Source organism: Dreissena polymorpha, chromosome 4, assembly GCF_020536995.1.
Source record: "Dreissena polymorpha isolate Duluth1 chromosome 4, UMN_Dpol_1.0, whole genome shotgun sequence".
Taxonomy (NCBI): Eukaryota; Metazoa; Mollusca; class Bivalvia; order Myida; family Dreissenidae; genus Dreissena; species Dreissena polymorpha.
The window spans coordinates 77,635,848-77,647,866 of NC_068358.1; the positions used below are offsets into that span (position 1 = coordinate 77,635,848).

General features: G+C 34.9%; 2 protein-coding genes across 14 annotated transcripts in view; one reads left to right on the forward strand and one right to left on the reverse strand.

Annotated features, from left to right (window-relative positions):
- Positions 1–456: 456 nt before the first annotated feature.
- Positions 457–8,888, reverse strand: LOC127879749 (S-adenosylmethionine-dependent methyltransferase Rv2258c-like). 13 transcript variants are annotated; one of them, XM_052426785.1, is made up of 5 exons: positions 8,709–8,888; positions 7,572–7,793; positions 6,119–6,312; positions 5,627–5,752; positions 457–2,363 (listed from the first exon to the last, which is right to left on the reverse strand). In XM_052426785.1, exons 2-5 carry the CDS (start codon positions 7,736–7,738, stop codon positions 1,810–1,812), a joined length of 1,041 nt encoding a protein of 346 aa, XP_052282745.1. In that variant the 5' UTR covers positions 7,739–7,793; positions 8,709–8,888; the 3' UTR covers positions 457–1,809. The 13 variants fall into 13 exon arrangements, with proteins under 13 accessions (XP_052282745.1, XP_052282747.1, XP_052282741.1 ...); XM_052426787.1 differs by having other exon boundaries at positions 7,572–7,776; positions 8,620–8,713; XM_052426781.1 differs by lacking the exon at positions 8,709–8,888 and adding an exon at positions 8,577–8,696.
- A 2,322-nt stretch (positions 8,889–11,210) lies between these two features.
- Positions 11,211–12,019, forward strand: part of LOC127879748 (DNA polymerase iota-like) — a 52,842-nt gene continuing 52,033 nt past the window's right edge. Inside the window, exon 1 of the mRNA XM_052426776.1 lies at positions 11,211–11,353. The gene's annotated coding sequence lies outside the window, so the exon portion shown is untranslated. The remainder of the gene's footprint in view (positions 11,354–12,019) is intronic.

Consider the following 12,019-nt stretch of genomic DNA (forward strand, 5'->3'; position numbering starts at 1 on the left):
TCTGCAACGTTTCATGACCGGTCATACGAAATATTGTAATCGTTTAATGTCAAATAAAAACGTTAATTAATTGTATGTATCTCTGATTCCGATGTATTATTGTCCCCTACCGGTGAAACCGGAGGGGACTTATGGTTTGCACTCCGTCCGTCTGTCTGTCAGTCTGTCAGTCTGTCTGTCAGTCAGTCCGTCACACTTTTATGGATCCTGCGATAACTTTAAAAGTTCTTAATATTTTTTCATGAAACTTGAAACATAGATAGAGGGCAATATGGAGATTATGTACGTCATTTCATTTTGTTCCTACGTAAAAAATTCTGGTTGCAATGGCAACAAATATATATTTTAAATACTGACAATGGTGGAGACTCACCGGTAGGGGACCATATTGCTTGGCAATCTCTTGTTTAAATATATTGTTTTGACACATGGATTGTTAAAAGTAGTGCAACTCTCTTAATTTTTCGAATATATTTTCTCAATAAACAATGCGGAATCACATGAAGAACAATAACTCACAAATCCATGTCGCGTATGAAAATACGAAAATATGCTTTTTACAGCAACAACTATAAACAGTGCATTCTCGCAAGCAATATTTTTTTATACTGGCTGTGCAAAAATCAATCCTGATAATAAAATTATTCGCGTGCAGTTTAAAACAATGAATTATTGTGTGTGTGTTTAATGTTAAACATATAAAAGAGAATATATAAAATTGCTCATACAGTTTGAAAATAAATGTATACAATTTCACAGAAGTATGAACTTTTATGGAGGTATGCACATTTTGCACTTGATTAACCTTACAATTTGTGGTTGGTATTGTTAAAAAAATTGCTGATTTTATATATAAGTTCAACAATAAGCTAGGTTGTAAACAATAAAGAGGTATGTCAACATCAAACATGTTTACATATATATCATATGAGTAAAATATAATTAATATAAATAATACGATTGAGAACGATACCAACACTATATTTTAATACAAAATTACCGTTTTACGCGTTGAAATTATAAAGCCCATGGTTGCTTTAATTTTCTTTATGTAATACTAGTTTATGAATATAAAAAACGTACATATTCTAAAATATGAACAATGATTTATCGATCAATGCGAAAGTAAAAAAGAATAAAAATCAGCCTACCAGGTATTGTTCTTAAGCGTAGTATGATGTGTAACTTATCACAAGGACGTATATAAGTCAACACTATCAACACTCTGACGATCGACTGATTACTTTGCCATCATTCCGCTTTAACGTAAAGTTTATGTTTTCTATGAGTGGAATCATCAATTCTCCATAAACCATAACAATGAAAACATACATTCACACACACACACTACACTAAAAATAACAATGCAAATATTGCTCGCGAAAATACACATTAATAAGGTATTAAAAAGTGTTATGTGATGAAGCGTTTTCAAGCGGTTACTACAACTATTACGTTAATTATATTTTGTACAGTTTTATATTTACAACAGAATGTTACGCAGAACAAATGTTATTATTGATAACGATTTATTTCCGATATATTTTAATGATAATGCTTTATTTCCTCATATTTTAGGTTCCACTACAATTATTCCAATTGTTTAGCAGTTATCGATTAATACAGCACTAAATACACATATAATCTGACTATGTTCAATTCAAAACATCATTTTGCTGGAAAACGAAGTGAACCGGACATGTGCCGAATGTAGCCATATAGACGCAAATATAAATGTTACTTCGCAACTTTCGCAAAACTTTGAAACAATCGCATCATAGGACCGAAAACAGTCAATACGATAATGTTTTACTTGGTGCAGACAAAAAATACTTTTGGTCCAGATGGAATCGTGGCGACAATTTTGAACTTACTTTCCTCAACTGCTTTCTGAATCTCTTCAACACCCCAACATGCCCCATAGCCAATATGAGGCTCCGCTGTCATACTGTTTGCCAGGCAAATGAACATGCTGGCTGCATAGTACATAGCAACGACCATGTCCCCAGCGTTATCCACCGGATCGCTACGGGCACGTACCTCTATGAGGCTTAAGAACCCATCATTCTTGAGGACGTTGTAAACTTCTTGGAGTGCTTGATGCGGTCTTGGCAAATCATGAAGTGTGTCGTACATGAACACCATGTCGAACGTGTCATTAAACTCTTTGGGAAGATTGTGCGCATCGCCCTGTACGAGGGTAAGGTTCTGTAATCCCATCTCGGCCTTGTACTTGTTGGCCATGTCTATGGCGCCAGCACAGTAATCCAAACCGGTGAAGGATGAGTTTGGGAACTTCTTGGCCAAGATTTTGATGAAATTCCCAGTTCCGCAACCAACATCCAGAACTCTGATACCCTTTTCTGCAATAGGTATATGAATACCTAACATACTAGATTTTATACATTTAATGATGCAATCTAACAAGATTTTTTTTCGAATACAAAAGTAAATACGTAGTTCCATGACTATATATCGAAAAGAGTACATTCAAAACGAAATAGTGTAAGTTTGCTTTTAATGCTCCTTCTTTATATCGCACGGATTAAATTGTATAGCATCCTTAAATTTGATAATTATTCAAGACAACTCTGTAAGAAACCAAGTCAAACTCCATATTGGTCAATCATAAACTCACTTTATTTCCTGCCTAACTGTGCATGTAAAACAAGAGGGCCATAATGGCCCTGTATCGCTCCACTGTTTTTATGCGAAAAAAAACGTGCAATGCGCATGGGTTGAAATGTACTCATGCATGTGACTTTCTCTTTCTATCCCTCGTCCCACTGGGCGCTTAAAAGTTGGAAGGGTGACCTTTTTTATACATGGAAAAAGTTACTACCGTGTTAACTAAACAGACTAAAAAGCCCGGGAATTGTTGCACAGGTCCTTTGCTTATAATGCAGGTACATTTATCTCGCCAAAAGATACTGTCGTTCTTTCTTTTTCACATATTTTTAGATGCTGAAGATCAAATCTACGCATTTGATTTGAAACAGATTCACAAAACCCATAGGAATCAAAATGCCTCAATCCCTTTACCAAACGACACATTTTGGACTTTCCCAATTTGTAAGAGGTTGCAGACGACAATTAAATTGTAATGGAATATGAACGAAATGATCAGGTAGGGTAGAAATAATTGTGATAAAAGTAGAAATTGCTCATCTTGAGCAATTTCTCCTTTTATCACAATTATTTATTAAGTTGTCAGCTAGAAACCCGTAAAATCCTGTTAGTGTTTGGTAAAGGGTTAATAATCTCTGGTTCCTTCTTAGAGCCTTTCACACATTCATAACAGATACAATAGTAGCATCTTTCTTTGTAAAGAATCATCTCAAAATATAATTAACAACCCACACATCCCTAAGACCAACAGGCCTGAGAATATTATGATAATCTAAAGATTATTTCTTTATATTTATAAATGTATATAATTAAGTAATACATTTGACTTTTAAGATCAATTCATAACTTATTTTAAGAAAATTATAAAATGGTCAGAAATATATAGATCTATTGATCGTTGAGCAATTGACAATCATATCCAAAATTCATGAGTCACGATTCAAAAATTAAACAATGAATCATTAGTTATTAAAAAGCAGCATATACGATAGTTAAGAACATTGCACTTTATTAATTCCAACACCTTCTCTTGGATACAAAGTTTGAGTTTACCATGCAATATCATATATTGACTTTTCTTTAAATAATTATGTTCACGAAAGTTGTGTTTTAAAAATCAATAAGATATTATTAAACTGGCTTAAACACTACAAAAAAGACATGAAATTATCATGTCATCCGAAATATTGTTATCTGGATATATGTTCACTTTCGACATATTTAAATAAAACCCGACTTTTTTCGGTTTATAAGAAAAACATTCATTACACTTTTTCTTACTTCAATTCCTTTGTAAGCAGTCACCAGCTGATCTAAAATGGCACTGAATGACAGGGTTTTATCTCATGTTTACAAGATGTTGTTGTTGTTGTTGGTCACAGACACACGGCCCCTGTAATCTCCCCTGGTAAACGTCATATGTTCAGTTTTGTGACCCTCGGGGCAGGGTCATATTTTAGCCCAGGGGAATAATTTGAACAAATTTGGTAGAGGACTATAAGATATCACTACACACCAAATTTAGTAGCCCTATGCTCTATAATTATGAAAAACATTTTAAAAGTTTGCACAAAATAGGCCTTATTTAAGCATATGTTCATTTTTGTGACCCCCAGGGCAGGGTCAAATTTGTCCTCGGGGGCATAATTTGAAAAAAACTAGGTAGAAAACTAATAGATGTCACTTAATACCGAATTTGGTAGAAATAGGCCCAATGGTTATGGACAAATAGATTTTTAAAGTTTGCACAAAATGGGCCCAATATAAGCATATGTTCAATTTGTTTGACCCCTGATGCACGATCAGATCTGATCCGAGGGGCTTAATTGAACAAACTTGGTAAAGGACTATTAGATGCCATTACATACTAAATTTAAAAGCCCTATGCCATACGGTTATGGACAAGAAGATTTTTAAAGTTTGCACAAAATAGGCCTTATATAAGCAAATTTTCAATTTTTTGACCCCCTGGGGCAGGGTCAAATTTGACCCCAGGGGCATAATTTGAAATAAACTTGGTAGAAGACTATAAGATGTCACTACATACCACATTTGGTAGCCCTAGGCCCAATGGTTATGGATGAGAAGATTTTTAAAGTTTTCACAAAATAGGCCTTATATAAGCAAATTTTTTGACCCCCCGGGGAAGGGTCAAATTTGACACCAGGGGCATAATTTGAAGAAACTTGGTGAAGAACTATAAGATTTCACTACATACCAAATGTTGTAGCCCTAGACCCAATGGTTATGGACGAGAAGATTTTTAAAGTTTTCACAAAATAGGCCTTATATATGCAAATTTTCAATTTTTTGACCCCCCGGGGCAGGGTCAAATTTGACCCCAGGGGCATAATTTGAAGAAACTTGGTAAAGTACTATAAGATGTCACTACATACCAAATGTTGTAGCCCTAGACCCAATGGTTATGGACGAGAAGATTTTTACAGTTTTCACAAAATAGGCCTTATATAAGCAAATTTTCAATTTTCTGACCCCCCAGGGAAGGGTCAAATTTGACCCCAGGGGCATAATTTGAAGAAACTTGGTAGAGGACTATAAGATGTCACTACATACCAAATTTGGTAGCCCTAGTCCCAATGATTATGGACAAGAAGATTATTAAAGTTTTCACAAAATAGGCCTTATATAACCAAATTTTCAATTTTTTATCCTCCCCCCCCCCGGGGGCAGGGTCAAATTTGACCCCAGGGGCATAATTTGAACAAATTTGAAAGAGGTCCACCCCAGGAACATTCCTGAGAAATTTCATCAGAATTGGACCAGTAGTTTAGGAGAAGATGTTTAAAGAAAAAGTTAACGCACGGACGCACGCACGCACGACGGACACAGGACCATGACATAAGCCCCGCTGGCCTCTGGCCAGTGGAGCTAAAAAACAAATCAACAAAATTCATTTAAATGATTCAGGCGGCATATTGCAATTTAAATGAAAATATATTGCAAATACCAAAGAAAGAAACAAGTGTTTTCTTTTTACCTAGTTTCTCTATTAGACCCGACTGTTTCTCCCACAACGGAAGAATCTCTGACGTCACATTGTTTTCAGCCATGCCCTCTCGGTAATTATTAAACCACCCGAACCATTCAGTATCAAAGTCAAATCCTGCAAGTAATTAAATTGTAATATTAAACTGTGTACTTTGCCGACTTATGAAAATATACCAGCAATGTGGAATACAATAAAAATATAATGGCGGTTATAGTAAACAGGTTGAACATTAAAACATTTAACATTCAAAAATACGAACATAAAAACGCTGAACAATTACATAATGAATGGAATATTCACATATAATTGTACTTAATACTGGTACTTGTAATATGAATCGTACTGAATTTATCAAAAAAAGATGTGAATAATTAAGGCATTGTAAAAAAGGGGTTGCTAAAGTGACTGAGAATACAATATAATTAGAAAACAGTTTTTCTTCAGACATAATACTAGCCATACGTGTACAAGCAAACATACCGAAGGGGCCATCTTTTTGAAAGCATTGTTTCAGGCGCTCTGCCCTAACACCAAAGTTGAATATAATTGGCGCAAACCCGGTACTCATACGTAACGCGGGTTTGTGTTCCTCTGGGACAGTGTACAGTCTCGTCTCTTTGTTCTGGTGGATTATCTTGGCTGCCACCATACACGACAACCATTCTCGAGTGTACCTGGGTAGACAGGTGAAACAAAATGAAGTACATAATTATTATAAATACAGCTTAAATATAATGCGTTCACACCTTTAAATTATGAGTTTAATTATGTCGTTGAATTAAAGGTTGGTTTAAGTGCTTGTCCAATTTAAGTCTGACTATTCATTTAAATAATTTAGAATTATAAGTTTTAATCTATGTTAACTCGAATATTCTTTTTTGTAAAACCGGTATCATGTCATATTGAAAGGTAGGTTTATATGAAATGAAAACTATATGTTTCATGGTAGACTAGTGTTGCTTTATACCCAAATTAGCAGTTAAAGTTATGTAACAGACTGCATTTTATACTGCAGCGAGCTCAGTCACAGTGTTATTGATCAGTTAAATATCTCATTGGGTAACAGCTTGCGTGAAGACAAAAATTAACAACTTATGTTAACATGCTGCGCAGGTACATACATTCGTATGGGATACCAAAGGGGTCGATGCAGAAAAAAATGCTGCTCGACCAGCATTTAAATGCTGCTCGACCAGCAAAATGCTGCTCGACCAGCAAATTTGCTGCTCGACCAACATTTTTCTGCTCGAGCAGAAAAATCCTGCTCGACCAGCATTTCTTTTTAGATTATGGCATTAGCCAATCATAACTCTTGTTATATGGTGCCTTTTCACATCTTCTGCAAGTTTATGTGACGACCTGTTGAAAGTTTTACCTTGACACGCGGTAAGTGCTTTATATTTTGGCTGCAAACTAGTCGATCAAAAAATTGTTGCCATTCGCTAAATAAGAAAATCGATCATAAATGTCTAACGGCTGTTAAAACTTTTGCGGAAATCACGACGATGACTGATATTATAAGAATTGCTCAATGGGTGCGCAAGTGTAGGTTCTCTGTTTCTATCGATTTACTTACTTAATGATTCTTAAGTATTGCTTCCGACACAGGTGCCGATTGCCTGTGATTGTGCCTTTCTGGTTAACATCATTCGAACATGGACAGCTGTCGCAGGAGCTGCATGTTCATTTTTTAGCGCATGCGCGAAATTAATTGCTTGCAGTACTTCTCATTTTTGTCGCCGTCAATATGCCTTTTTCGTTCAAACGTTAACAATGTCCAATAACATACAATAATATACTTATTACACACAAATAAATCCAAAATTAAGAGATCGTATTTATGTTTGCTTCATATCGCAATAATAATGATAATAACAATCGGGAAGTAGGATGCGTTTGTATCATGAAATACAGCTCCCAACGTGGTGCCTACCTTTCTTTAAAATTCAGTTTTGAAGCAAGCTCCTCCGCGCTGAATGGTTCAGTAGCCGCCGTGAGAATTTTGAAGAACCCTAGCTCGTATCCAAGACCAACTGACACCATAACCAAACCATTCTGGAAAATGTTGCCAAGGTAACCGGCAAATTCTTTGTCATCCATTTCAGTCAGGAATACGCGAAGACAATACCGATTATGAGCTGCTTATAAATTGAACCTATAGATAAACAACACCATGTGTTAAAATTCTATAACAATGTTTTCATAGATTTCAAGAATACATGTATTTAAAAGGCATTCAGTCAACCTACTCTCACTTTTCTTGGGATAGATTGTTAACCAGTTATGTTTGCACACACTTCTGAAAAGTAACACCTGCTCGATTTGCTTCTGAGGATGTAGCTAAAGAAACTTCAGCGTACAGTTTATATAGTATTGACAGACCTGTACCTATAAAGTCGCGCCAGTCAAAAATCATAAAAAGCGACATTTAAAGTTATGGTAGCCAGAATTACTGAGGATGTGGAACTATGGCCGTGGAAACAAATGCATGACCAATTCCCACACAGGTTGAGTTGACGGGCCCGGGGATATGTTACCAACGCTCGAACAACTGAGTTTTACGACCTTTCCCCTCACAGTTGATTAGATACATACATTTATCATAGGATATGTTAGCGCAATAACGTGTGCAACACATACAATAGATTTGTGAAGAAATGAACAAGAAAAAGTGCTATCGTAAACAAGCTTACCTGTGTACGTGCTCACTGATAAGAAAGTCGATCAGATTACACAGATTAAGCGTGCATCTACTAACTACACGAAGTAATTGGAAAATCTTGCATATCAATACGGAACTTTATTTTCAGTCCTTTTGTCAACGTGTAACAAAATATAAATATAATAAAAAACTGTACTTCTCAAATTCTACTAAAACATACTCAAGTATTATGTTAATCCGTTCATGTAAGTATAATGTAAACTGTTTGTAACTCACGCTCGTATCCATTAACTATTACAAACTGTGTCAAATACTTAACGTTTTCAATACAGAATAAACTGCTTAAGATGCACAACAACGCTGGAGTTATATACATACACATGAAACAAGATAATAACATCGACTTACCCGAGACAAACCACTACAATAAACTTACGGGGGTGTACAGCTACTTCAATATAATACTATCAATTATTACGCAGAGAATGATATTTTAAACATGTAAACTAATTTAAATGGTGGCAACATTTTTGGTGTTTAAATAGATTCGCGACTAATATGCTTCACTGTTGACTTCAAATCCCATATAAATGGTTCCATTAGTTATAAACAAAACAAAGGTTACACATAACTAAATTTAACATCATAATCAACGACACATGCATTGTGTCACATCGGTCTTTACTGACAATAACGTAGTGACGTCACAATCTATGTATAGAATGACGACACATGTAAATCCATTTCTAATACAATACCATTATAAAACGGTAATCGTTCAATGCAATTTTTTGTCATTTTCTATAATTTAGATACGGACAAGCCTATTTTAAATTTAAAGAGGAATATGTCCTCTTTCGAATGTTCGAAAAAGTATATTGCATGTTACTCCCTGTATAAAAGCACCGTCACAAAAAGTTTAAAACTAGTTCTGTTTCAAAAATACGCAAATGAAAATATTACAACATCTTTTCAAGTATTTGTTTATAATCATACCTAACAAAGAATATGAAACGCGTCGTTTCCTTCGGTTTGTTTCAATTATTTTACGTTCTATTTTACCTCTTAATAACTTGGTTCCCGCCGACCTCACTCATACCAAAGGGCATCTGTCTGTCCAATACGTGTACGATAATACATTTTCAGTCAGTTGTGGGTGAAGAATTCCATCAAAGCTATTTCGTCATATTCGTTAATGTTACTCCTTGTCAGCTCCTCTGTTGCTTTGGCTGGGCTTTTGGGCTTTCTGTACGTCTGGTACTCCTAGTACTACTAGTAGACTGCGAGTACACCCCCCTCAGCCTCTCTCCGGAGATGTTATCGGTATCTGATCCTCCCGCCTACGACCATTAGACATGTGTTCACAATCGAGACACGATATACAGTCATACAGATATACAGTCATTAAAAGTAAGCATTCAAAATCGACGTAGATTTTTCTAATCCAGTGTCAGTGTTTGCAGATATATACAATCATATTAAATTTTTATTATATCATTTAAGCTTATATAGCGAATTCCAAATAAACGCTGGTATGAAACGAAGTATGTTTTCAATTCACGTATTCAAAAACAATTTAATGAAACAAGAAATCGGATCTGAGGAGCATTAACATTTCAAGATACCGTTTGTTTGTTTTTTGGATTCGCAAACAAAATGAAAATTTTCATATTTGATATGCATATTGCAATATCCTTCTTTATACAAGTCATTTATGTAATGTTGTCAATTTATGTTCTTGAATTATAAAACAGTATCTCGACAATTAAACAAGTAAGCACTTCTTTGATTGAACACACTCGTAGCAATTATGGCAGGGAACGCGAGATGGGACCATATGGCAACAATGTACAGTTTCAGTCTGTGCATATTATTCTGCATAGATTTTGTTTTATCCCATTTTCACCGCGACATTGACGGTATAACTTGCTTGTATTCAACACTGTGGAATATACCTGTCGCGTGCACGGACTACTTTTTAAATGACGTCATGCGATATGCGCTAAAATTAGGTCGATATTGTTTGGTTCATTGATCGAATTTTAAGGTCACCCATTAGAAGAAAATGTGCATATTTTGCAGAAAAACATATATATGACATATTCACCAAATGAAATGTTGAAATAAAATATGAAATTACACGATTTTTGTTTTGTTATTTTTTATTTATAACAAAGTCGACAAAACTTAAGCTTCGAAATTATACGACCATCAATCTTTAAATCTAGTCATATGACATAATTTTTCGCCATCCGTATAATGAATCAGCTGATTGTTCGCGTCATAAAATGACATACTTATTGCGTCATTTTCCCCATTTTTTTGACGATTTATTATAAACGCGACTTATTTCACATGTTTTCTACATGTACTGTATGTCGACATATTTGATTTGTCAATTGATCACATTTTTCTTATTTCGTGTAATGTGCATTGTTTATAACCAAAGCATATACTTTTGACATTTAACTTAAATATTAAGAATGTATAACAAGCCATACACATATCGCACAGTTCATGAATAATCTGCTATGTTTGCTTTCCTATTTAATTCACGTTAGGCATAGAGCTGTGTAAAGTATAAGATGGTAAAAATAGCACCACACTGGAATTGGGAACGTCCCATTTTGTACACGGGTATTTTCTACACATGTATCTGTTGTGTACTGGAATGTTTTCCATTCTTTGTGTATTTATATATTAAATTATTTTCTCGTACAATAAGGGCATTTACCATAGATAAATAAAACATTGTGCAAGTTTAAACATAATTATGTTTGTATGCAGAAATCTGCAAATGCAACCGAGTTTACCAACGGCTATTATTAGATAAACTGCTCCGGTTCATTTGAACAGCAGTAATGTAGAGTACATGACGTAGCGTGTGACGAAGAAGAAAGGTTATCGCGTTCATAAACTCATTTGAAAAAGTGATAGAATGGCATAAGGGTCTTTATTTAACTATGCTAAAATAATTATTAAAGACCCTAGATGCAAAATTGTCAATTATTGAGTTAAATGGATTTTTAAAGGTATTTAAAGGATAATTAAAGGTAAGATACTAGTTCTTACGTGTTTTGATTTTTGTTTGTACTTTTGTCGTTCCCTGTTCTCGGGGAAATGATTTTAACATGAGCGCCATTGATGCATCGGATCACACACGGCATACCCATAACATTATATAAAAACACGTTCTGCGCGTCCTTAAATTCGTCGTCCGAAGTCGGAAAACGTATTGCCCTGTATATTTTGTCAAATAAAGTGTCAGTCGCTGCAATTGTCTGTTTACTCGTCAAAATTGTCAAGGTCTTCGATAGCTAAAGAAACTTCAGCGTACAGTTTATTTAGTATTGACAGACCCGTACAAAGTCGCGCCAGTCAAAAATCAAAAAGCGACATTTAAAGTTATGGTTGCTAGAACTAGGTCGTCGATGGTGTACATGTATGTTGACATCGGCAGCATTTTGTCAGGAGCAATCGCCGCCATATTGGATTTTGATCATTTTCTTTCGAAAATAAAATGAATTATAGTAAAGTAAAATCTTCCTTTCGCGGTCGTAATGTGTTAAAATTCGCATACTGCGTAGATTGAATGTAGGCATATGGTGATATTTTTACTCGTTTTACAGTTTGTGTGTGAATTTTTTAAAGACAATTTTGCGTACCAGAACAAATACATGTATATCACTACGCATGGTTACATTTCTTAGTTTTTAAGC

Bases quoted from the DNA above. Each gene is read 5' to 3' on its own strand.
- LOC127879749 (XM_052426785.1), bottom strand. From the start codon at position 7,738: ATGGATGACAAAGAATTTGCCGGTTACCTTGGCAACATTTTCCAGAAT. The intron at 5,753-6,118 runs GTATGTTTGCTT...AATTACTTGCAG, and splicing joins TCAAAAAGATGGCCCCTTCG to GATTTGACTTTGATACTGAA. The intron at 2,364-5,626 runs GTAAAAAGAAAA...TACCTATTGCAG, and splicing joins GGGTCTAATAGAGAAACTAG to AAAAGGGTATCAGAGTTCTG.